Here is a 27,930-nt window from a genome sequence, read left to right as displayed (position 1 = left end):
TTCTGGGTAACTATTGGTATAACCCCGGCAGAACCATCTAAAGTTTGTGATTTAAATCGCATCTTCGGATGGTTCCCAGTGTAGTGTTATTGTCCAGAGGAAGTTAGCACTTCTGAGCAATTGCCGTGCAAACCCTTACCTGGGAACTTGCCAGAGGGATTCCCCAGCTCATCTTTGGGAAACCCCCCAAATCCGACGCTGGGGAGCACGGAAGTTACGGGCCTTAGATTTTTGTAGTGTGTTTAGTTTGTATCTATTATACAAGTATAGTAACTTCATGCCATTCAATGCATTTCTGTGGCATGTTTAATGGGCAATTAATGGGAAAGTACGGCAAGTTCTTAAAAATCACAAGGAGGCCAAAAATGAGATGCCATCAAGCCACTGTCATGAAACTATTGATTGAACAACACAACTCAAAGCAACGTTAGGATAGTTGCGTTTAATCACACATCTACTGCTCACTTCAGATTGATGTACCATTCACCCATAAGTAACATACGTAACAGTAATCACCATTACCCTTGCGGTTACTTTGACAGTAAATTCCAGCCCAGTTCCTTCCTTTATATCACTACACATTTCTGCAGTGGTTCCAGAATTTTAAAAAAGACAAAGATTTCTCCATAACTTTAACGTTTGAACGTAAACTCATAAAAATACCGCTGCTGGGAATTCTATGGCAACAAGTTGTTCATGTCAGCCTTACCTCAGGCCAACAAAGCTACCTGATGTCTTCAAGATGTGTCAAGTACATGTCTTACCCTGCGGGGATTACGATGCTGAAAGCACGTCAGATAGCCCCAATATAAACCTCCCCTTTCACTGCTAAGAATGATAAGTTATCTTCGGATCAGAGTAATTGGCCTGCCCTCGTAAAATGGTGGCGCAGACCCAATCGGGGGCGCCGATCGGGTCCGCGCCCGTCCCCGTACAACCCCCCTGACGGGGGAGAAAATTCTGTCCATAGTTTCTTGGGTTTAGTTGCCCATTTTCCCCTTGCCTGTAGCTGCCGTACTACCTGCACACAAACTGCAGCAGCACAATTAGCCTCGCCATTATTTTCACAGGCAAATTTGTGACATAATTCAAGCTAATATTCCAGTGCAGTAAGAAGGAAGTAAAATATTACCAGTGGGTCAGAATTTGCTGTAGTAGGGCTCCTAGTGGTGTCTGCTGTTAGAGTTGCTGCTGAACCCTTGAGCTCGAAATTATTTTGCTCACAAAGTTGCTAAAAGTTCAAGCTGGTCGTGAGGGAAACAGGGAAACCAACAGGATATCTTCTTACCCAATGAGATATAAGGATTGGTAAATAAATAGGTGAAGGGCTGAGAAGGAAGGTGAATTAAGGGGAGTGAATTCAATGTCAAATCAGAAATAGAAAGAGAAATAAGGTGAAGGAAAGAATCATTGAATTCAGAAAGCAAAAAAAAAGAGGCAGAAAGGAGAAGTTTAACAAAAAGCTATTTAAGATTTGACATTTTAAAATCTCCCCAAATCATTCAAAACCTGAAAGTGTAGGACTCACATGTGAAATAGTTCATTTTAGTACCAGAGAGGTTGATTGGCAGTCATTCACACCTATCACATTGTTAATAGAGTACTCACACTTGAAGTGACAAGACACCCAACTTTCTGTGGCATGTTTAATGGGCAATTAATGGAAAGTATGGCAAGTTCTTAAAAATCACAAGGAGGCTAAAAATGAGATGCCATCAAGCCATTGTCATGAAGCTAATGATTGAACAACACAACTCAAAGCAACGTTAGGATAGTTGCATTTAATCACACATCTACTGCTCACTTCAGATTGATGTACCATTCACCCATAAGTAACATACGTAACAGTAATCACCATTACCCTTGCGGTTACTTTGACAGTAAATTCCAGCCCAGTTCCTTCCTTTATATCACTACACATTTCTGCAGTGGTTCCAGAATTTTAAAAAAGACAAAGATTTCTCCATAACTTTAACGTTTGAACGTAAACTCATAAAAATACCGCTGCTGGGAATTCTATGGCAACAAGTTGTTCATGTCAGCCTTACCTCAGGCCAACAAAGCTACCTGATGTCTTCAAGATGTGTCAGGTACATGTCTTACCCTGCGGGGATTACGATGCTGAAAGCACGTCAGATAGCCCCAATATAAACCTCCCCTTTCACTGCTAAGAATTATCATTCATTACATCAAACTATAATTAGTTCCAGTGTTCAATCCTGGCTTCATTCACTTTCATCCCAGATGCACAAGTAGTTATTCTGTTCTATTTTGCTCAGTTCTCTAAATTTCCTCTCCCTCTCTTCATAACCATCCTATTTTCCTTCTGGTCTCTTCAAAGCTTCTTCCACTTCTTCTTAGCCAATTATGTGTTTCCATCGTGGTCTCCTGATCTCTTCTTTCAGCTAGATTTTACATTCACCCAGCTCTCTTCCATCAATCCCTTCTTTTCAGGCCAAGTTTCATTTCTGTCCCAGTTTCTCCAGCTTGCCTTTCTGGCCAACCTTTGTTTCCATTGTGGCTCCTGTATTTGTTCTCAGAATGAGTATTGAATAAATCTCTGTGCCAGGGCTTTCCACATGCACTCGCCAGCTTGTGATTTTCCCTCATTAATTTTGATAGGCAGGAAAATTTGCAGGCAGGCAAGCACAAAACCAGAAAAATCCTGACCATGGGATATACTTTGTGCTCTCCATCATTGATACCCATCTAAATTTATCTTCATGCGATTGTGTATATGTGGAAGCATCTCTTTGGAAGTCGGCTGATATAACTGGAAGGTTTCAAATTGAAGGGAATGATGGAAAAATCAGCAGCAATTCATGATGGATCAAGGTTCAGAGCGCAGAGTGCTTTAAACAGTCAAAGTGAATTGGCTACCGCTTTCTGAGATCTATGCAAAGTTGTGTGGCATGGGCTTTATACTTCTGGTATACACTACTTTTGTTAGAGCAGGCCATTAGTAAGGTTAAAGAAAATTCCTTATGGTTGACTGTGTCCTTTCTCCAAGATCATGTGGCCTTGGCTATAGGGTTCCTTGGATAGAAGACTGCATTTGGCACATTACTACAATCAAAACATCCCAATGTTACTTATTCTCAGGTCCAATATGATTTCATTGCAATGTTAGTTGCATTCGCTCCACACTGGACTGCACTGCTGCCATTTGTTACTCCAACACCATTACAATGAATCAAGGGATATGGGGAACATGTTGTCTCCCAAATCTGTACCCATCTTTACCAGAACTCTATGCTTGTGTCCCTGCAACCAGGTTTTTGCCCCTGACACAGTACCAAAACAGTTTTTATCAAAGTCACAAATGACATCCTATGTGACGCTGACAAAGATAAATTTTTCCTCCTTCTCCTTCTCAACCTGTCTGCAGCAATTGACATGGTTCACCATACTATCCTCCTCTGCTGTCGTCCAGCTGGTTGGGACTGCCCTAACTTGTTTACATTTTTACCTATCTAATCATAGCCAGAGTATCAATTGCAATAGCTTCCCTTCCTCCTCCCACACTGTTGCCTCTGGTGTCCTCCACGAATCTATCCTTGGTCTCCTCCTATTTCCCAACTATATGCCGCTGCTTGGCGACATCATCCAAAAGTAAAGCTTCAGTTTTCACATGTATCCTGATGATACCCAGCTCAAACTCACTATTGCCTCTATCTAATTCTCCACTGTTACTAAATTATCAGACTGCTTATCCGACATCCAATACTGATTGAGAAGGAGCTTCCTCCAATTAAATAATGAGAAGACTGAAGTGATTGTTTTCAGTCCCCACTCCAAACTCTGTTCCCCTAGCTACCAATTCCATCCCTCTCCCTGGCAACAGTCTGAGATTAAGCCAGCCTGTTTGCAACCTTTGTGCCACATGTGACCTTGAGATGAGCTTCCAACTTCATAATCGAACTATCATGAAGACCGCCTATTTCCACCACCATAACATTGCCTGGCTTCTTCCCTGTCTCGTTCATGCCTTCATTACAATTCCAATGCACTCTTGGCTGATCTCTCACATTCTACCTTCCATAAATTCATCCAAAGTGCTGCTACCCGTGTCTTAACTCACAGCAGGTCCCATTTTCCTATCACCCCTGTGTTCACTGATCTACATTACCTCCCAATCAAGCAATGTCTTGGTTTTAAAATTCTCACCCTTGTTTTCAAATCCCTCCATGGTTTCGCCCCTCCCTATCCCTGTAATCTCTTCCAGCCCCACAACTCTCCAAGATATCTGCACTCCTGTAATCCTGACCTCCTGTGCATCCCTAATTTTAATTGCTCCTCCATTAGTGGCTGTGTCTAGGCACTAAGAGCTGGATTTTTCTCTCTATATATCTCTCACCCTCTCTACATCGCTTTCCTCCTTTTAAAACTTCCTTAAAAGCCTACCTCCTTGACCGAGCTTTTGGTCATGTGACCTAATTCCCCTATTTTGGCTCGGTGTTATACTTTCCTTGGGACGTTTCATTACGTGAAAAATTTATATTTTGATATAAATCCACCTCCACCACGTTGATAGCGTGGGGAGGTGGATTTGATTGCCCATGGGGCAGGGGCAAGCTCAAAGGGCCAAATGGCCTACTTCCACTCCGATTTCTTTTGTTTTTATTCCATCCTTATATGATTTCCTAGGAATAGAAATAGGTAAAGAAATTGCATTTATGTACTGACTTATCACTTCCTCAAGACGACCCAAAAGCATTTCTCAACCAAAGATTTACTTTCCAATTGCAGTCATTTAGACAACCAGAACTGCCCATCTGCACTCAGCAAAGTCCCATAGAGAGCAGACTATTGGTTTGGAGGCCTTATATCTTAAAATGCTTTCTTGACAGATACAATGTTAAGGAATGGGTTTACAGATGTCATAAAGGACAAATGGATTATATGGATCGATAAATATTATACTTGACCTCATCCTCGTCCTTGTAAACCTGCTGTCATAAACAAGTTAGACCACAATAACTTTGGTAGTTCTCAAACAGATTATGGACAAATCTAGTAGTCCAAATCTTGGCATCTATTCAGCAGCAGAACTGTATATCACTTCAATCTGTGAAACCATAGCACAGCACAACATTCACTCCTTGATCACTATCACACCAGGAGATCAACTCTGGTTCAATATAAAAGGAGCAGGAACCAGGAGTTGCACCAGTTATAGTTTGGAATGAAGCACAAACCTAGTAAACCAATACACATCTGCATATTAAAAACCAAAAGCAGAAGGTGAATAAGTCAGGGCTCAATGGTCCCACAACTAAATGATCAGAGCAAAACTCCATAAGCCTTTCATATCCTTTCAAGAATGGAGGTGGACAAAAAGAACAAGAAAGATTTGCATTTATATAGTACCAATACAGTCACAGGATGTCCCAAAACGCTTTACAGCCAATGAAGTACTTCTGAGGTACAATCACTGCTGTAGAAAACAAAACAGCAACAATCAGCAGAAAGAAAGCGCATGAGCATCCCCATCCTTAACCATGGTGGATCCCAATGTTTGAGTCCAAGAGATAAGGCTAAGGTGTTACAAGTGTCTTTAACCAAAAGTGTGGAGTAGATGATCCCATGCAGTTTCCTCCCAAGACCTTCGCCATTCTGCATTCCAGTTTGCATCACTTCATATAACATCAAGAAATAACTGAACGGAATCTTCTGTTGGCGGTGAGTATCACCTGCCAGCTAGAGAGCCGGCGAGAGACCTGCACTGCCTCTTCTTTGGAAGGGCCGCCGGATCTTATGTCAATCAGGCGAATCCAGGGACACCAGCTTCTTCCAGATTCAAGGCCTTGGAGGCGGAAGTCCTGCCAGGCAAGAGTTGCCAACCAATCAGAGGCTAACAACTCCTGTGATCGACAGTGCCACAGAGGAGACTGTGGCTGCTGACTGAACAGCAACTTCCTCCTCCCCCACTTAGCGCCCCCCACTCCGGAGAAAGGTAATCAATTGGGGGTTGGTGTTTCTCAGGGTGAGGGGTCATGGGGAGAGGGGAGCCAGGGCATTGGAAGCAAGGGCAGAGGGTGTGGTTCCCAGCAGGAACCCAATGCCTAATGCCCATAACCTCAATCATAGGCACTGAGTGCCTTTGATCGAGAAACCCCTCCTCCAGCTTAGCAGTTTTACCACTTTTACCAGTCGTGCAGGCTGCACATCAACAGGTCCGCCTACAGCTGGGTTAATCCCAGCAGCGGCAGCTAGAGGCCCTTAAGTGGTCATTAATTGGCCACTTATGGGTCTTAATTGGCGGCGGGGTGGCCAAGGTTGACCAGGGGCTTCCCACCCAGAACTTAATCCTGACAGAGGCAGGAAAGCAGCGGAGTTTAGATACGCCACCACCCGGCCTAATTAATTGCCCTTCCCACCTTCATGCTCGCAACTTCCAGGAGCAGAAGATTCTGACCACTGACTGTATTGGACACAGCATCACTGCAGGAATTCTGCAGCAACGCTCTTTGAAGAAGTCACAGAGCATACATAAGGGTAATGCAAAAGATGTAATATATCTACATTTTCAAAAGAACTTCAATACTATACCATATTTGGATTAATAAATAAGGTCAGAGCATGCAAAGTCAGGAGATAATTAGCAGAATGGATAGTTGGCTGGCTGTAAAATAGAAAGCAAAGAGATGGGGTAAAAGGTAGCTATTCGGAGTGGCAGACAATAGAAAGCGAGGTTCCACAAAGTCCAGGGACCACTGACATTGACAATTTTTTATAAATAATTTAAACTTTGGAATCAAAACACAATTTCTAAATTGAGGAGGCGGTGGGATGTCATTACTGAGGAAGACTGAAAGAAACTAGAAGATTATATTAATAAGCTTGCAGCATGAGCATACAATTGATAAATGAATTTCAACATAGATAAGTGTGAGTTATCACATTTTGATAAGAAAAATAAGAAAGTCACATACTACTTGGAAAACAAGAACCTAAATGGGGCACAGGAGCACAGAGATCTGGGAGTGCAAGTACACAAATCACTAAAGGTAGTGGTGCCAGTTAATAAGGCCGTAAAAAAGCAAACCAAACATGAGGGGTTATTTCTAGAAGGATGGAATTGAAAAGTAGAAAAGTTATGCTAAACTTTTATTGAACCTTGCTTAGACCACACTTGGAGTACTGTGTGCAGTCCAAGTCGTGATACTATAAAAAGGATATAGAGGCACTGGAGAGGGTGCAAAAAAGATTTGCAAGCATGTTCCCAGAAATACATTATACATATCAAGAAATGATGAACAGGCTGGGTCTTCTTTCTCTTGAAAAGTGAAGGCTGAGGGGTGACATAAGAGAGATCGTTAAAATTATGAAAGGATTTGAAACAGTACACACAGTGAGAATGTTTCCACTTGTGGGGAAGAGCAAAACTAGAGGCCCTCAATATAAGATAGTCACTAAGAAATCCAATAGGGAATTCAGAAGAAACTTCTTTACCCAGAGAGTGCTGAGAGTTTGGAATTTGCAATCACGGAGTGGGTTAGGTGACTGGTACAGATGCATTTAAGGGAATGCTACATAAGCATATGAGAGGGAAGGGAATGGAAGGTTTTGCTGTTAGGCTTAGATAAAGAAGGATGAGAGGAGGCTACTGCAGTGCACAAACTGGTTGGACTAAATGGCCTGTTTCTGTGCTGTATAATCCATGTATTTCTATGTAAAATGTTCTTGCACCATCTACTTTTAGAAGCTTTATTATTCACCTTTCCTCTATCATAAGGTCAGAAGTGAGGTTGTTCACTGATAATCCTACAGAGCTCATCGCTCTACACAACTCTTCCTCCAGCTGGATAATTGGTCTGACCAGTAGGGGGTAACAGTCACACCACATAAGTACAATGGTAATACCAAACTTATAGAAGAAAAAGCTCAGCAATCTGCTCACAATTATCAATAACACCAGCATCATTGAGTTCCCTACCTCCAACATCTTGAGAAGCATCATTTACCCAAAATTTAACTGGACCAAATCAACACTATGGGCAGAATCTTCTGGTTGGTGTGCGGGGGCGGGCCCCGAACGCCAACGTATAAAATGACACACAGCGACATCGGGCGTGCGTCCCGACGTCACTGCGCATCATTCCAATCTTCAGTTCGGCGGGCGCGCACTGGAGTCAGCTGCGTGCCCACCGAACTGTCAAGGCCTATAAAGCCATTAATCACCTAACTGAAGTAGTTGTCAGGGCTGCCCGTCCAACCTTAAGGTTGGCGGGCAGGCGAAGAGCCCAGGCGGCCTTCGCATTTTTCATGGAATTTCATCCACAGGCGGGATGAAGGGTTTATAGCTTTAAAAAAGTTTTTATTAAAATTCATTGCCGTGTCCCAGCTCATGTGACACCATCACATGAGGGGACATGTCTAAATAATTTTTAAAACTTTTTTTTCAAGTTTTCATAATCAAATTAATCTCCCTGAGGCAGCTCCCTGTCTTAAAAGTACTTTCCAGCATAAAGAGGACTCCAATGCATCAAATCATGGGTATTCAACACGATGATCAGAGTTCTTTATAAGTTTTCCCTTTTGCAGTGATATACTGAGGTATGTCTTTCAAACTTCAAAAATTGAATTATTACACCAGACAACACAACAATCTGTAACCTCATGGTACGGCATCTTCCCTACTGTACCATTACTATCAAGCCAGAGGGACAATCCTGGTTCAAAGAAAAGTGCAGGAGGTCATACCAGGAGCAGCACCAAACATACCTAAAAATGAGGTGTCAATCTGTTGAAGTTACAACACAGGCCTACATGCATGCTAAAAAGTGGAAGCAGCATGCAATAGACAGAGCTAAGCAATCCCACAACCAATGGATTAGATCAAAGCTCTGCAGTCCTGTCACATCCAGTCACGAATGGCAGTGAACAATTAAAAAACAAACAGGTGGAGGAGGCTCCATGAATATCACTATTCTCGCTGATGGTGCAGCCCAGTACATAAATGCAAATGATAGGGTTGAAGTTTTTGCAAATGTCTTCAACTAGATGTGCCAAGTGGATAATCCATGTTGGCTTCCTCCTGAAGCCTTCACCAGTGGTGAGGTGAGAATGACTGCCCTTGACACCAAGGCAGCATTTGACTGAATATGGCATCAAGCAGATTGATGTAAAATTGATGTCATTGGGGATCAAGGAAAGACTCTCCATTAGCTGAGGTCATGCTGAGCACAAGGAAAATTTTATGGTTTTTGGACTCCAATCATCTCAGTCCCAGGACATCGCAGCAGGAGTTCCTCAGGGCAGTGTCCTAAGCCAAACCATCTTCAGCTGTTTCCTCAATGACCTTCCCTCCATCATAAGGTCAGAAGTGGGGATGTTCGCTGATGGTTGCACAGTGTTCTGTTCCAATCATGGCTCCTCAGATAATGAAGCAATCCTATCTGCATGCAGCAGGACCTGGACAACATTCAAGCTTGGGCTGATGAGCAGTAAGTAATATTCACGCCACACAAGTGCTAGGCAATGATCATTTCCAGCAAAAGAGAACCTACCTACAACCCCATCCTTGACATTTAATGACATTAACATTGAGTGTTGCTGAAAGAAGAAACATGCTGTCAAAGCTTTTCATCTTGCACTCATCAGGACAGATGCAAGAATGTCAAATTTCAAAGGCAGCAACAATTTATACTGCATCACCGATCCTTCATCGTTGCTGGCACAAAATCCTCTCATACAGCTTTGAGGGAGTAACTCCAGTGCATGGACTGCAACAATTCAAAAACCATGGATCACCATCACCCTTTCAGGAACAATCGGGAATGGGCAATAAATGCTAGCCTTGCCAACAATGTCCACATCCTATGAATAAAAAAAGCCTCAATGGACTGAGTCTCAATACGGCTCAATTTTAATTCTATAAGATGTTATTTCCTATTAATAAGAATGAGCAAATGCCATGTAAATCAATTTGAATTTCTCATAAAACTCTTACAGAGATCTACTGGAAGAAAAGATGTAATTCTTAGAAGTAGTTATACTGGATAATTTACTAGATCTGACAACATGGTGCAAAAAGTATCATAGCCAACTTTCTCTTCCTCTCATGCGAAACATTCTATGGGAAAAATAATCATTTTCCCTTCCCGCCATGCTCCACTGAATGTACCCAAACAATAAAATGTGGAAGATATGAACACAAATGAAAAATATGGCAGTACTTGCCAAAGTAATCAACCAGGCAGCAAAAAGGAAAGTTCTATGAAGTATTAAAAAGAAGCTGGTTTAAGTAGTAAAGAACAAAGCTCTGATGCATTTCCATCATTTACAATGCCATCTGGATCAGGGTAATTCCAGTATAGTTTTATAAGATAACCCAAAAGCTATTCTTTCATTTTTGTCTTACTATTGTGTAGAATTCCCTAATGAGTTTGACAATAGCTTGATGTGGTCAAATTGAAATAACGTTCACTTTTAGATGCTAATAAACTGGTAGCAATGGAGAAATTTCCTCACTGGCCTAACTAAATTAGCAATATTTTAACCGAGGTGCGGATCTTTCAAACCAACAAACTTCAGTCTGTAAGTTTTAGTGCTTTGTTTTCTTGCACATCCGCATAGCTCCAATTTGAACAGACAGAATTTTATTATTATGATGAAATCTTTTTTTGGATCATAGAGGTAAACCATCTAACAGCCATAAAAAAAACAGATGTTGTCCATAACAGATCTTATTTTTAAAAATCTGCTTTCTTTGATGAAATGCAATACATTTTGGAAGATAGTTCCAGGTTCACTGCTACATACTAGTTCACTCTACATGCCAATGAAACTAAGGAATATACCTTAGGTTTCTCTGAGTTCTTGGGATTTCCACTGTTGAAGTTTATGGCAAATGTCTTTGATGTCTTTTGACTTTGGTCATTTTCGGTGCTTGTCGGCGAAGCTAAAGAAAACAAAATCATACATTACACTGCAGATACATTGAACATGGCCTGTCAGATATTAATTATATAAACCTAAAAAGAATTGCTATCAAGCATATTAATCTAACTCCCCATTCTTACATTATTAAATATTTTTGAGGTGTTCAATTGTACATTACTCTCATTGGGCTGAATTCAATGTAGGCAGCGGCGGCCTCAACAGCAGACAGGAAACTGAGGAGACTGGTTGTGTATTCTCTAGCGTTTATAAGAATGAGAGATGACATAATTGAAACTTACAAAATTCTTAAGGGGCAAGACAAGGTAGATGCACAAAGGATGTTTTCCCTGGCCAGGGGGAGGTTGGGTTGGGGGGGGGAGGTGGGGTCAAAAACCATGGGACAATGCCTCAGAATAAGGGGCAAGCCATTTAGAACCGAGATGAAGAGGAAATTCTTCACGCAGAGTGTAGTGGATCCTTGGATTTCTCTACCCCAGAGGGCTGTGAAAGCTCAATCATTGAGTATGTTCAAGTCAAACATCAATAGATTCCTAGATACTAATGACATCAAGGAATATGGGAATTGCGTGGGAAAATGACGTTAAGACAGATATTCGCCATGATCTAGTTGAATGGCAGAGCAGGCTCGAGGGGCTGAATGGCCTACTCCTGCTCTTATGTTCCTAAAGCCAGGGCAACCCTGCTTCAGCTGTTTCCAGGAGCCTCGGCCGGATTCTGTTCCTGCCTAGCGTCAACGCTCCTGTCCCTTAAGGGGCGGAGATCCTGGCTCCAAGTGCTGCTGCCCGATTAGAAAGTCAGCAGCTCTTCATTCCCAGCAGCACCATGGGGGTCAGTAGTCACTGTCGAGATTGCACCCAGCCAGGAGCAACACCCTGGAACCAAGTAAGTGGGATCAGGGTTGTTGGGGATGGGAGTTTGTTGGTGAGGGTAGGTGGGTGTTTCTGCAAGTGCACCCCTTGCCCATGAGCCACAGGTCCCCGATTAGTAGGGGGCCCCCCCACCACAGGTCCCCGATTAGTAGGGGGCCCCCCCACCCAGGGGGCCCCCCACCCTGAGGGCTCAGGCAGGCCATCAGCATTTGCTGGGTGCTTTCCCCATGTAGCGAAGGTGGGGTTAGGCCATTAAGATCTTCAACAGTAGTGGTGGAATTAGGTCCTTAAGATCTTCAACTGGACTTTAGGCAGGAAGGCCGTCCACTGCCTTGCCTATCGCTGAGTGAATAGCGCAGAGTCATGATGACAAGGGGCACTCCATCCCTGCCTTCTAATCCAATTCTGTGTCCTTGCATCTTGTAATTTGCTCCTGTGGGCCAGACTCAATACTGCCCATTAATGTCTCTGTCTATTATTTATCGTAATAATATGCATATCTCATTCATAACATGTCCCTGCTCATGTGACAGAGTCACATGAGGGGCCATGATTTTTAACATTTAAAAATTCTTTATTTTTGTTTTTCAGAACTCTTCATATCCCTGAGGCAGCTCTGTGCCTCAGGGAGCTTTTCCACTGTGCGCCCTTTCACATGCGCGAAGTTCTCCGCTCACCCTCCTCCCCCCAACCCCACACAAGCAGCGCTGAGCATTTCACGCTGGACGGGCTTTAATTGGCCTGCCAGTGTGAAATCGCAGTCCGGCTCCGATCACAGGCGGCAGTCGGCTTCCCGACCGCCCCTGCCAAGCCCACCTGACAAGGGCACAATTTTGCCCAATATGTTTATTTTTCCAAAGATTGCTGGTAAAATGGGTACTATGCTAAATCCTTATGATCAGAAAGGTAAAGTCCAAAAACATAGTGAAACAATGGGCATTTGCATTCAAAGCAGAAAATATATATAAAGGAGAGAAGGCTATGTGTAAGGGCAGGCATTTTAAGATCTAACAAGTGTAAAAAGCTTTCGGCATCTATGCCTCAAGCTGCTGTCTTCAAAGAACTGAAATTAAGAAAACTCACTTTAAATTCCACTGGTTCAGGGTATTGTGTGTCACCTTGCATGGATCTTTGAAAATTTATGTGTCTTACCGTCGCCTTAACGAAAGTGTAACAGAGTTAGATTATTTAGGGGATTTAGAAGTTATTATAGTTGTAGTTTGTGCATATGTATGTGCTTAAAATCACTTCTTTTATTAATGTTTAATCTAGTTTTGTAAAAACCTATAATGAGAAGAGTGCAAGAGGAGGACCCTGGGACAGGCAGTCAACAGCACCTAGAGGAGAGTGCGAGAGGAGGACCCTGGGACAGGCAGTCAGGAGCACCTAGAGGAGAGTGCGAGAGGAGGACCCTGGGACAGGCAGTCAGGAGCACCTAGAGGAGAGTGCGAGAGGAGGACCCTGGGACAGGCAGTCAGGAGCACCTAGAAGAGAGTGTGAGAGGAGGACCCTGGGACAGGCAGTCAGAAGCACCTAGAGGAGAATGCGAGAGGAGGACCCTGGGACAGGCAGTCAGAAGCACCTAGAGGAGAATGCGAGAGGAGGACCTGGGACAGGCAGTCAGCAGCACCTAGAGGATCTAGTCTATCTGGAGGATCTAGCATCTAGTCTATACTCAAGTAGGAGTAAGGGTAAAATAAAAGCAAGGGTCCATATTCTATTTAGTTAAGATATGTCTGGGGAGCTCAGTCCCGTGATTTGCACATCCTGCATTATGTGGGAAATCCTAGGCGCTGCTGGCGGTCTGGATGACCATGTGTGCAGGAGGTGCTTCCAACTGAAGCAACTTGAGCTCCAGGTTTTGGAGCTTGAGCAGCAGCTGGGGGCACTACAGCACATTCATGAGGCTGAGAGGTTCGTGGATAGCACATTTCAGGATGTGGTCACCCTGTAGCTTAAGGATGTGCAAGCAGAGAGGGAATAGGTGACCAACAGACTGAAGAAGGGGACCAGGCAGGTAATGAAGGAATCCCTCGCTCGTAAACCATTGTTTGGCCTTGGAAAGTGGTGGGAGTGACAGTACCTTTATAGAGGCCAACCAGAGCCAAGGCCATGGCACTGTGGGTGGCCAGCTGCTCAGTAGGGGGCGGTGGTGTGGGGAGGAAGAAGTGTGGAAGGGCAATAGTGGTAGGAGATTCAATAGTGAGGGGAGTGGACAGGCGCTTCTGCGGCCGTAGATGTGAATCCAACATGGTATGTTGCCTCCCAGGTGCCAGGGTCAAGGATGTCACATAATGCCTGCAGGGCATTCTGAAGGGGGAGGGTGAACAGCCAGAGGTCGTGGTCCATGTTGGGACCAATGACATAGGGAGAAAGAAAAATGAGGTCCTGCAAGCAGACTTTAGGGAGTTAGGTAGGAAATTGGAAAGCAGGACTTCAAAGGTAGTAATCTCCGGATTATTCCCAGTGCCACACAGCAGTGAGTATAGGAACAGAAGGACAGAGCAGATGAATGCATGGCTGGAGAGATGGTGCAGGAGGGAGGGCTTTAGATTCCTGGGGCATTGGGAATGTTTCTGGGGGAGGTGGGACCTGTACAAGTTGGACGGGTTACATCTGAACAGGAGCAGGACCAACATCCTTGCAGGGAGGTTTGCTAATGCGGTTGGGGTAGATTTAAACTATATTGGCAGGGGGATGAGATCCTGAAAAGTATTTCACGGGGGAGAGAAGCTGAGACGGAAATAGAAGTTAAAACGCTAGTAAGTGAGTCTGGAAGGCAGAAGAAACATAGGCTAAGTAAGAAAGAAGTGAGTTTAGCAAGCTAAATGGAATATATTTTAATGCAAGGAGCCTGAGGAACAAGTCAGACGAGCTGAGGGCACAGGCATGTGGGAGTATGATAGCTATGACCGAGACTTGGCTAAAAGAAGGGCAGGATTGGCAGCTCAACATTCCTGGTTATAGATTAATCAAGCGAGATAGAGAGGAGGATAAAAGAGGAGGTGGGGTTCGCAATATTGATCAAGGAGTCAATTATAGCAGTGAGGAAGGATGATATCTTGGAAGGATCATCAAATGAGGCCAAATGGGTAGAAGTAAAAAACACAAAAGGGGCAAACACGCTGTTGGGTGTGTACTACAGGCCCCCAAACAGTCAGGAAGAGATAGAGGATCAAATATGTAACTAAAGAAGTGTAAGAATAATAAGGAAGTAATAGTAGGGGATTTTAACTACCCAAATATTAACTGGGAGAGGTTCAGCGTGCAAGATAGGGAGGGAGAAAAATTCTTAAGTTGCATTCAGGAGAACTTTTTTAGCCAGTATGTAGAAAGCTCAACAAGGGAGGGGGCAGTTCTGCACCTAATATTCAGAAATGAGCTCAGGCAGGTGGAAGGCATATCAGTAGGGGAGCATTTTGGAGATAGTGACCATAACTCAATTAGATTTAGGATAGTTATGGAAAAGGATAGGGTTGGGCCGGGAAAAAAACATTCTAAACTAGGGAAAGGCTAATTTTACTAAGATGAGTTACGATTTGACCCAAGTGGACTGGGAGAAGTTACTTGCAAATAAAACTGTACCAGAGCAGTAGGAGGCATTCAAGGAGGAAATAGCGAGAGTACAGGGCAAATATGTTCACATAAAGACAAAGTGGGGAACCAAGTCCAAAGAACCCTGGATGTCAAGGGACATAAAGGTTAGGATTAAGAAAGAAAGAGAAGCTTATGGCCGATACCGAGGGCCCAAAACGGCAGAGTCCCTCGAGGAGTATAAAAAGTGCAGGAGGGAACTTAAATAGGAAATTAGGAAAACTAAGACAGTGCATGAGAAAGCATTGGTGGGGAGAATAAAGGGAAACCCAAAGGGGTTTTTTAAATATATAAAGAGCAAGAGAATAACTAGGGAAAGAGTAGAGCCAACTGGGGACCACAGAGGTAATCTGTGTGTGCACCCAGAAGATGTGGGAACAGTCCTCAATTAATACTTTGCGTCGGTCTTCACAATGGAAAAGGACAACACAGGTATAGACATCAGGGTGGAGAACTGTGAAATAGTAGAGGAAATTAACACAGAGAGAGAGAGGAGGTACTAGTGGGTTTAGCAGCCTTAAAAGTGGATAAATCCGCAGGCCCAGATGATATATCCCAGGCTGTTGAGGGAGGCAAGGGAAGAGATAAGATGGGCCCTGGCAGTAATTTTCAAATCCTCTCTGGCCACAGGTGAGGTGCCAGAGGACTGGAGGGCTGCAAACATTGTCCCATTATTAAAAAAGGGAGGGAGGGATAGACCAGGAAATTACAGGCCAGTCGGTCTTGGTGGCGGGGAAGTTACTAGAAAGAATTCTGAGGGACAGAATATACCTGCACTTGGAGAGAAACAGATTAATCAGGGATAGTCACCATGGGTTTGTTAAGGGAAGATTGTGTTTGACAAATTTGATCGAATTTTTTGAGGAGGTAACCAGGAGTGTTGATGAGGGTAATGCAGTTGATGTGGTCTACATGGACTTTAGTAAGGCTTTTAATAAGGTCCCTCATGGCAGACTGGTCAAGAAAGTAAGAGCCCATGGGGTCCAAGGCAAAGTGGCATGTTGGATCCAAAATTGGCTGAGAGGCAGGAAGCAGGGGGTGATGGTAGAGGGATGTTTCTGAGACTGTAAGTCTGTTTCCAGTGCGGTTCCGCAGAGCTCGGTGCTGGGGCCCTTGATGTTTGTGGTGTACATAAATGATTTGGACTTAAATGTAGGGGGTATGATCAAGAAGTTTGCGGTTGACATGAAAATTGCTGGGGTGGTAAATCGCAAGGAGGATAGCCGTAAACAGCAGGAGGATATCAATGGACTGGTCAAGTGGGCAGAGCAGCGGCAAATGGAATTCAACCTGGAAAAGTGTGAGGTTATGCACTTAGGGAGGGCTAACAAGGCAAGGGATTACACTATGAATGGTAGGACCCTGTAAAGTACTGAAGATCAGAGGGACCTTGGTGTGCATATCCACAGATCCCTGAAGTTGTAGTGCAGGTAGATAAGGTGGTTAAGGAGGCATATGGGATACTTGCCTTTATTAGCCGAGGCGTAGAATACAAAAGCAGAGAGGTTATGCTGGAACTGCATATAAAACGCTGGTTAGGCCACAACTGGAGCACTGCGTGCAGTTCTGGTCACCACATTATATGTAAATGCACTGGAGAGGGTGCAGAGAAGATTTGCCAGGATGCTGCCTGGGCTGCAGGGTTTGAGCTATGAGTAAAGATTGGATAGGCTGGGGTTGATTTCCTTAGAAGAGCAAAGGTTGAGAAGAGACCTGATAGAGGTGTATAAGATTATGTGGGGCATAGATAGGGTGGATAGGAAGGCACTTTTTCCCGTGGTAGAGGAGTCAATAACCAGAGGGCATAGGTTTAAGGTAATAGGTAGAAGACTAAGAGGGGAGTTCAGGAGGAATTTATTCACCCAGAAGGTGGTGAGAGCCTAGAACTCACTGCCTAAAAGGGTGATTGAGTCAGGGATTCTCATAACATTTAAGAAGTATTTAGATATTCACTTGCATTGCCATAGCCTCCAGAGCTATGGGCCAAGCACTGGAAAATGGGATTAGTGTAGTCAGATCTTTGTTGACCAGCATGAACACAATAGGCCGAATAGCCTCCTTCTGTGCCTTTGAGTCTATGAGTCTAATTGGTGGTCTTATTACTACTGAATTCAGGACACGCATCTCGAAATTTATACAAATTGCAAAACAAGTTGTGGCAGTTGTTTCAAGTTTCCCTTTGGGATTTGAACTCAGCATTTACCATCGGCTGTGCCATAACAAAGAGCATCTCCACATTAAATGAAGCACCACATTCCTGTACACAGAGACTGGGAATGGGTCCAATCTAAGTTCAATTTAAGATAACTTCTGTTAGTTTAAAAATTTATCCTGTCATATAATATTGGATTCTATTACCTTTGCAACTGGACATTATTGTTCACCTAAAATATTCTGTAGAGCAGAATGCTTGACATTAAAATTGACTCCATCCAATGGCTTCCATATTCAGCCAAAAGGAAGGATGCTGGATATTGAGCAGGATACAGAGTTTTCATTCTTGATGCAGCACCACCGTGACAGACATTGAACCAAATAGCTGGCCAATATCTGACAATCTTGACAAATGTATGGCTAACAAATTCAAGCATCAGGTCATCCTTGAACTTGATTATACAAAATGTGAAAAAAAAATGCAAACACCTTAATTTACACACCAAATTAAATCAGGGGAATCTTGAAGGGATATTTTCAATGAAATTTACATGACGGGATAAGAGAGAGAATGCAGAACTAGTGTAATAATACATCTATAGCTCGACTGTAACAAAATTGGCAGCTTACGAGTCACAGTGGTAACGTATTTGGCGGGCTTGCTCCAGACACCCTCTTCTTTTGCTTTGGTAACTCGCACCCCAAATTCATAAACAGTATTTGGTTTAAGATTGTCTATCAACGTTTCACTCGTTGGGCAGCATTGGTACAGCCATTTCTTGTTTCTTTCTTTTTCTCTATATCGAACGGTATAATGCCTAAAGGAAAAATGAAAAGCATTACAAGTTAGTTAGGGAGATTTTTTTTAATTTGTTCATGGGAGGTGAGTGTCGCTGACAAGGCCAGCACTTGTTGTCTATCTCTACAGATTGATTGTCTACAGTATAACCTTCTATTATCAATCCATATAGTAAGGTTGCTCAGCTTCACAAAAGAAAATTCAATTTATAGTAACCTTGTGTCCAATATAACTACAGTCCCAATATGCTTATGTCTTCACAGCAAGTTATATAAAAAAGCTTTCATCCCAATGTGCTATACAGGATGAAGATCTGGTCTTTCAAATGAAATAAGGCAACTGCTTGACTTTGCTCATCAAGAACCATTTGATGAAAGCTGAAAAGCTACAGAGATCTCTTCTAGTTGGCAAAGTGAAGGGCAGCAGAAAGAGGGGTCGACCTAGGGGTAGTTGGATGATAGATGTCACAGGGCATTTGCAGACGAGCTACAATGGATGTGTGAGAATGGTGCAAGACAGACGAGTGTGATGTACCATGACAGCAGACTGCCTGGTAGGAGTAGCAGCAACAGCAGCAGAGACCCCACCATCCCAATTTCTCATTAAAACCAGGAAAATAACATAGCCTTCAACAAAATCAATTGACCCCTGATGAAATCACAAGGACGCATAGCTTTCAAATGTAAAGTTTGTGAGAATGTAATTGTCGCAATATTAAAAGTAGCAACAACTTACAGTGCACTGCAATAATTATCCTTTAATGCTTCTCAAGATGATGTAATCATCTAGAGGATATAATTGTTGGAGATAATATTTGAATTCCAGCTGATGAAAAGCTGATTTGCAAACATTATGCTACAAATACTGGCGATGACAATAATGGGGCCATAATAACGCATTGTTAAGGAGCAGGCTGTTATTTCTGCTGCCATGTCCCATGTGTCTTCTCAGGTAACTGTTACAGATTACCTGCACTTTTCAAAGAGGGAAAGGGAAGTTCTTTCCAGTGCGCTGGTCAACATTTATCCTCTCATGCCACCAACCCAAGAGCATGACTAAAACAGGTTATTTGGTAATTATCTCAATGTAGTTAAGGAATCACTATTATTTCTGCTGCCTGGGGAATCTGTCAGGAGATCTGGATGAAAATGTCCAACTAAAAGGAGATCAGAGGTACAGGATAAATATTATTCTAAATCAGTAGAAATTTGGCTCCATTGTAAGTTACAAGAAGCCATAATATGACAAAGCCATGTAAATGTTTGGAGAATTGTACAAAATAAAGATTATTGTTGAAAATATCCTGTTAAATATCCTGCACTCTTCCTTTCATGTCCTTGGGACTCACAGGGGAGAATTTTCTCCCCATCGGGTGGGCTGGGCGGGAGTGGGCATGGGCAGGCAGGCAGCTATTCGCCACCCACGATCGGCTGCACGCTGCCATTTTACTTGGGACGGAACTGCCTCAGGGAGATTAAGAAAAATCATTAAAATGTGAAAAATAGAAAAATAAAATTATTCAGACATGTCCCCTCATGTGACATTGTCACGTGGTGGGACATGTTTATGAATTTACATGAAACATTTTATTAAATTAATAAACCCTTCATGAAACCTCATCCCGCCCGTGGATGAGTTTCCATGAAAAATGCGAAGGCCGCCTGGGCTCTTTGCCTGCCCGCCAACCTTAAGGTTGGATGGGCAGCCCTGGCAAATACTACAATTAGTTGATAAATGGCCTTAATGGGCCTTTGACAGTTCGGTGGGCGCGCAGCTGCCTCCAGTGCACGCCCACCGCACTGAAGATCGAAAAGACGCGCGGTGACGTTGGGACACATGCCAATTCATGGAAGATTCAAGCCACAGTAGCTTTTCAGAGAAACAGGAGTAAGCCATTTAACCTCTTAAGCCAATTCCACTATTCCATCAGGTCAAAGCTAACCTGTAACTCCATTTGTCAACTGTGGCTCAGTGGAAATACACTCACCTCTGAATAAGAAGTAGGTTCAAATCACTCCAGAGACTAGGCTGACAATTCAGTGCAGTACTGAGGGAGTGCTATATTGTTGGAGGTGCCATCTTTCAGAAGAGAAGATACACCAAAGTCCCACGTGTCTTCTCAGGTAAATGTTACAGATTGTCCGCACTTTTCAAAGAGGGAAAGGGAAGTTCTTTCCAGTGTGCTGGTCAACATTTATCCTCCCGTGCCCCCACCCCCACAGCATTACTAAAACAGGTTATTTGGTAATTATCTCAAAACGGTTTGTGAGGTATTGCTGAGTGCAAATTCGTTGCTCCAATTCTTACATTCCAGCGGTGACTACATTTCAAAAGTACTTAATTGGTTGTAAAGCACTTTGGATCCTTCTGAGGTGGTGAAAGATGCCATATGAAAGCAAGTTGTTACTTTTCTCTCTATTTCACTGCCTTTGCTCCATATTGCTTGATACCTTTACTTAGCGAAAATTTATCAAGCTCAGTCTTGAAAACTGCAACTGGTCCATCACTGTGGATCTCAAAGTATTGAAAATGCATCTAATCTAAGTTGTGTGATGTTGCTAGCTGTGCAGAGTCTCGCTCAATAAAAGTGCAGGTTGAATAAACGATAAAGGAGAACAGCACACGCAACTCATAGCAGCCCTGATCCTTCAGTCTGTGCACAGCAGGTGGACCATGTCTCTAAACCCTCCTATAAAATAACTCTTATGATCAAATTTAACTTTGAGAAGGTGGAAGGGTGGGGAGAATATGAAAGGGAGGGTACATTTACTCAATTTTATTGAAAACTACTCCATAATAAGCCTCTTGGTAATTAACATTTTTTTTCCTTATACTGCACAACTTTTTCCTTCCAGTAGCAATAATTTACAACTAGGCGAAAAAGTTTTAAATATTTTTCGACTATCCGGAACAAAGAACCAAAAGTGATGCCAATGATTCATTAAAACTGCTTAGTCAGGGTGAGTAAAGCAGAAAATGGAAAAGATGCAACCTCCACATTTTGAAATGGATTTGGAATGCATTAACAGAAAAATAAAGAAATTCTATTGATCTATTAAAGGAAGTTAAGTTTTCAGCAGGCCATGTTAATCAATTTAGCAAGGTGAACAATTTTAGTTGTTCACCCACCTTGCTCCTGCTGATGGGGAGTGTTAAAATCACAGCCAAAGAGTCAACATACCCTGGGGTCCACATGCCCAGATTTCCCTGGGAAACAAACTCCCTGCACAATTTCCAGTATGTCCATTTCTACAATTACCACTAAATTGCGAGCAATGTCAGTAGAATCTGAAACCAAATCAACCTGTGCCACTGTCTGTCTGGGATGAATTAACGCTACCATTTGAAATGAAAAAATATATGAATGTGACGTAGGTTACTCAAAAATATCATTACAAACAAAACCTAAGAAATCCACCACATCTGGCAAGAGTCAGCCTTTAAGAAATATGGAGTGGGGCACTGACGTCATGTCTGCCTGTAAAGTTACCATTTTATGCATCATTTAGATAAGCGTACATCATGAGCCAATAAAAACTTATAAAAGCAAACTACTGGGTTTAATAAACAGAATGTGGGCTTGAAACGCCAAGTGAGCAGCAGGATATTTGTTAGATATGTCTAACTCAGTTGAACTCATCCAAAATTAACCAGTTTGTTTTTGATTATAACATGCATTCCTCTTAAAGAGGATTCCAGGGTTGACCTTTTAGAATCTGACATTCTAGCCTAGAAGATTGACTCTCACTCTTGGGCTCTATAAAAAAAGTACGGGCCATTTAATTCCACCCTAGATTTTCCACTTAAATGGCTTTAGAACATTTTCAAAATTGTTTGATTTTCAAAATCCTGGTTGCCTCTTTGAAACAATGCTAAAATGCAAGCAGCTCCCAGGGTTCATACAGTATTAGCGAAGTAAATTATGGCTCCATGTAGCAAACTTTAGCATGCAGAACAGACATTTCCTTCTAAAAAAATAATCGCCCATTTATATGTGTTCTATACCTGTCGATATCAAGTTTGTACACCCAGAATGTTTACATATTAAAGAATGCAAAGAACAGTAATAAACTAATTACACAAATATCGTATTACCTACATTTTGTTTGGATGGTGCTGGTTGCAGAATGTGTCTTTTAAAGAAGTCTTTATAGTATTCTGTATGTTAACAGCAAGTCTTTATTAACTGCTTGTAACTATATACAAACATACAGGGCAGAATTTTCTGCCTGTCAGGTGGGCGGGCCCGACCCAATCTCCGGCGGGCAGGGAGCCGATCCCTGCCAGAGAAGCAGGCCCCGCCGCCATTTTAAGTGGGCGGGCCAATTAAGGCCCGCCCAGCGTGACGTCCGCTGGGAAGCGCTATGCACTTCCTGTGCGGGCGGAGGTGGATTCCCCATAAGCGAGAGTGCACTCTTTCGCGCGTGTGCACGGAAGAGCGCACTCATCTCCCTGAGGCTAAGTGCTGCCTCAGGGAGATCGCTGACAGTTTTAAAAACGTTAAAAATAGAAAAAGAAAATCCTTAACATGTCCCCCTCATGTGACAATGTCACACGAGATGGGACATGTTCATAAATTACACTAAAACTTTATTAAACTTTTTAAATCCCTACATGAAACCTCATCCCACCGGTGGATGAGGTTTCATGTCTTTTTCTATTGCCCGCCAGGGCTCCTGACCTGCCCACCAACCTTAAGGTTGGACGGGCAGGTCCTTTAATTGTTTCAATGATCCTGTCAATGGCCTCAATTGGCCATTGACAGGTCGGCGGGCCCGCAGCTGATTTTGCTGCGCCCCCGCCTTCCTGAAAATTTAAATAGGGCAGGATGACGCAGGTCCCGCCCCCTGCTCGCCAACGGAAAAATTCAGCCCACAGTAAAGATACAGGCATGGAGCTTTCTCCATCCTAGGTCTTAACACGTCTCTGGCCAACACCACATTGACCCTAGGTCTAGGTTATGTGCCTTCTTACATCGCTGTGTGGGTGGCACTGTACTCAGTCCCACATTAACCCTGTGTATGCCAGACCCTTCTACTACACTGCCCGCCCCCAAGTCTTTAACCCACATATATAGAGTTACTTTAATACCTGGAAAAACTCAGCAGGTCTGGCAGCATCGGCGGAGAAGAGCAAAGTTGACGTTTCGCGTCCTGATGACCTTTCAACAATTTGGGGGCGGAGCCCGCTCACCGACGGGAAAATGACGCGGGATGATGTCGGGAGGAACCCCCGACGTCATCCCGGTCCCTTTAAATTTTTAGGAAGAGGGACAGACAGCGAAATTAGCTGTCCACCCGCCGACCTGTCAATGGCCAATTAAGGCCATTGACAGGCTCATTAAGATAATTAAAGACCTGCCTGTCCAACCTTAAGGCTGGCGGGCAGGCCAGGAGCCCCAGCGGGCTTCGGATAATACACAAAACCTCATCTACTGGTGGGATGAGGTTTCATGTCCGTTTTTAAAAAGTCTAATAAATTTTATGTCCTTTTTATTAACATGTCCCATCTCGTGCGACATTGTCACATGAGGGGGACATGTTAATAATTTTTTAATTTTTCTATTTTTTGACTTTTCTTATTTTTTGCCTTTCTTGCCTGCTGTCATGCCTGGCTGTGCTTTCAGGTTGAGTTCTTCCAACTCACCTTTGATGTGAACATTTTCTGATTGTACTTCTGCTTTCTCATGCTCCAGCAGAGCTTTCTCCTTGTCGTTTGCCACCAGCTGCAGGTACAGTTCTGGAAAGGTGTCCACTTTTCCAAAAAGGAAATCATTTGGGGCTTCTGGCTCAAGCTTCCCATTAAGATATATTACTGGGGCTTCTGGAGAGTTCTGTGCCTCTCTGACAGCCTCATGTGGTTTGTCTGGATGTTGTCTTTTGCTTTTTTTGTCATTTCGCTGGGGGGTTTTTAAGCCTCTTATTAAGCCCTGAACTCTCCTCAGCTTGAAGATTAAAATATTCATCAAAGGCTGTTAACAGTTCCCGAGACTGGGTTCGGATTCATTTATGCCTTGCATCAGGACAATATGATTTGCAAGATCACCAAACCAGTAAAAAAAAAAGCATTAATTTGTCTTCCTCTGATTTTTTACTGAGGCCTGATGTACCAAAATAATGTGAGATGTCACTTCTCAAGGATGCCAAATGCCCTGTTGGATTTGGCCCTATCCAATTTGGTGGGTTGGATTTTTGATCCATATTGAAGATGTTAAAAGTGTGGGTGCAGCTTTAAGAGCTTACAGGCTCCCAAGATGGCGTTGCGTATCACTGCAAAACAATGGATTTCCTGTGCTTGCCGGTTTTGGTGGGCTTCTCAAAGTGGCGGTGGCACACTTCAGGATGAAGAATTTTCAACAATGGTTGCATGGGCCAGCGATCTGCCGACTTGATTTAATCAGCAAGCTAGTGTTGTGAGTAGCGAGATGTTTGAATGAACCGCTGGCTTGATGTTTAAGGATTTGGACAGTCACGAGGCTCTGAAGAAGAGTCATATGGACTCGAAATTTTAACTCTGTTTCTCTCTCCACAGATGCTGCCAGACCTGCTGAGCTTTGTCGGCATTTTCTGTTTTTACTTCAGATTTCCAGCATCTGCAGTATTTTTCTTCTATCAGCCAGAAAGGAGATGTGGTGATTGTTTCCTTCCTTCCTCCTCCTCTTTCTCCTCAGCTGCTTGATGTAAAGCCTCCTGCTGATTACCACCTACCGCCTCCCCTCAGCTGATGAATCAGTGCTCCACCATGTTGAACACCACTTGGGGGAAGCACTGAGGGTGACAAGGGTGCAGAATGTACTTTAGGTGGGGGACTTCAATGTCCCTCACCAAGAGGGGCTCGGTAGCACTACTACTGACTGAGCTGGCTGAGTCCTAAAGGACATAACTGCTGGACTGGGTCTGCATCAGGTGATGAGGGACCCAACAAGAGGGAAAACCTACTTGACCTCAACCTCATCAACCTGCCTGCCGCAGGTTCATCTGTCCATGTCAGTATCGGTAGGAGTGACCACCACCCTGTCCTTATGGAGACAAAGTCCCATCTTCACATTGAGGAGACCCTCCATCGTGTTGTGTGGCACTACCACTGTCCTAAATAGGATAGATTTTGAACAGATCTAGCTACTCAAGACTGGACATCCATGAGGGCCATCAGCAGCAGCAGAATTGGACTCAACCACAATCTGTAACCTCATGGCCCGGCATATCCCCCACTCTACCATTACCACCAAGCCAGGGGGTCAGCCTTGGCTCAATGATGCATGCAGGAGGGCATGCCAGGAACAGCACCAGGCATACCTAAAAATGAGGTGTCAGCCTGGTGAAGCTATAATGCAGGACTGCTTGCGTGCCAAGCAGCGTGAGCAACATGCAACAGAACTAAGTGATCCTGTAACCAATGAATCAGATCTAAGTTCTGCAGTCCTGCCACATCCAGTCATGAATGGTGATGGACAATTAAACAACTGACTGGAGGAGGAGGCCCCACAAATATCCCCATCCTCAATGATGGTGGAGCCCAGCTCATCAGTGCAAAAGATAAGGCTGAAGCATTCGTAACAATCTTCAGCCAGATGTGCCGAATGGATGATCCATCTCAGCCTCTTCTGAAGCTCCCCAGCATCACAGATGCCAGTCTTCACCCAGTTTGATTCACTCCACATGATATCAAGAAACGGCTGAAGGCACTGGATACTGCAAAGGCTATGGGCCCTGATAATATTCCAGTAATAGTACTGAAGACTTGTGCTCCAGAATCGGCTGCACCCCTATCCAAGCTGTTCCAGTACAGCTACAACACTGGCATCTACTCAGCAATGTGGAAAATTGCCCAGGTACGTCCCATCCACAAAAATCAGGACAAATCCAACCCGGCCAGTTACCGCCCCATCAGTCTACTTTTCATCATCGGTAAGGTGATGAAAGGGGTCATTAACAGTGCTATCAAGTGCAAACTGCTTAGAAATAACCTGCTCACTAACACTCAGTTTGGGTTCCGCCACAATCACTCAGCTCCTGATCTTATTTCAGCCTTGGTTCAAACATGGACAAAAGAGCTGAACTTCAGAGGTGCGGTCAGAGTGACTGCCCTTGACATCAAGGCAGCATTTGACCGAGTGTGGCATCAAAGAGCCCTGGAAAAACTAGGGTCAATGGGAATCGGGTAAAACTCTCCGCTGATTGGAGTCATAACTAGCACAAAGGAAGATGATTGTGGTTGTTGGAGGTCAATCACCTCAGCTCCAGGACATCACTGCAGAAGTTCCTCAGGGTAGTGTCCTCGGCTCAACCATCTTCAGCTGCTTCATCAATGACCTTCCTTCCATCATATGGTCAGGAGTGGGGATGCTCGCTGATGATTGCACAATGTTCAACACCATTCGCGACTCCTCAGACACAGAAGCAGTCCATGTCCAAATGCAGCAAGACCTGGACAATATCCAGGCTTGGACTGACAAGTGGCAAGTAACATTCACGCCACACAAGTGCCAGGCATGACCATTTCTAACAAGAAAGAATCCAATCATCGCCCCTTGGCATTACCATCACTAATCCCCCACTATCAACATCCTGGAGGTTACCATTGACCAGAAACTGAAGTGGGTCAGCCATCTAAATATTGTGGCTACAGGAGCAGGTCAGAGGCTATGAATTTTGCGGCAAATAACTCACCTCCTGACTTCCCAAAGCCTGTCCATCATCTACAAGGCGCAAGCCAGGAGTGTGATAGAATACTCTCCTCTTGCCAAATGAGTGCAGCTTCAACAACACTCAAGAAGCTTGACACCATCCAGAACAAAGCAGCACACTTGATTGGCACCCCATCCACAAATATTCATTCCCTCCATCACCGACACATAGTGGCAGCAGCGTGTACCATCTACAAGCTGCACCGCAGCAATTTACCAAGGCTCCTTAGGCAGCGCCTTCCAAACCCATGACCTCTACCATCTAGAAGAACAAGGGTAGCAGGTGCATGGGAACACCACCACATGGAAGTTCCCCTCCAACCATCCTGACTGAAAATATATCACTGTTACCTCACTGTCGCTGGGTCAAAATCCTGGAACTCCCACCCTAACAGCACTGTGGGTGTATCTACAGCACATGGACTGCAGCGCTTCAAGAAGGCAACTCGCCACCATCTTCTCAAGGGCAATTGAGGATGGGCAATAAATGCTGGCCTAGCCAGTGATGCCCACATCCCATGATTGAATAAAAAAAAAACTGTAGGACATTTCTTGGCATAATCCATTAGTAAGACATTTCCCCTCACCCTTCAGCTTGAAATGTTTCTTCCCTGTAAGTTGCTGGAAGTGTAAGATAATAATAGCACAGCGAGGGCAATAGGCACCTGGGTCCTTGCTGAATGATGAGATAATTAGTCTATCTCTTTAACTAATGAGATTGAAGGATTGAAGAAGAAACAGAAGAACAGCGAAAATGGACAGTGAGTTACAGTGGATAAAATGGGCTCAATTCAGACCCACACAGAGAAATAAGGGGAAAGAAAGATTGGATTAAGAAAGGAAAAGGAAAAGAAAGAAAATGAATTTGGGAAAATTTTACATTTTAAAAACCTGTAGGAATTAGACTTCACGGTTTAAAT

General features: G+C 43.6%; 1 protein-coding gene across 4 annotated transcripts in view; it reads right to left on the bottom strand.

The window, feature by feature from the left end:
- LOC144691708 (uncharacterized) overlaps nt 1–27,930 on the bottom strand; it is a 371,588-nt gene that overhangs the window by 218,087 nt on the left and 125,571 nt on the right. For all 4 annotated transcript variants that reach the window (XM_078560070.1, XM_078560071.1, XM_078560072.1 and 1 more), the window contains 2 exons: nt 18,156–18,343; nt 10,806–10,906 (listed from right to left, as the gene is read on the bottom strand). In XM_078560070.1, coding sequence (XP_078416196.1) covers nt 10,806–10,906; nt 18,156–18,343 — 289 coding nt within the window. The remainder of the gene's footprint in view (nt 1–10,805; nt 10,907–18,155; nt 18,344–27,930) is intronic.

The sequence above is a fragment of the Cetorhinus maximus genome, chromosome 16, assembly GCF_964194155.1.
Source record: "Cetorhinus maximus chromosome 16, sCetMax3.hap1.1, whole genome shotgun sequence".
Taxonomy (NCBI): Eukaryota; Metazoa; Chordata; class Chondrichthyes; order Lamniformes; family Cetorhinidae; genus Cetorhinus; species Cetorhinus maximus.
Note: the sequence above shows the minus strand (reverse complement) of the source record. Positions and strands in the feature narration are given on the sequence as shown.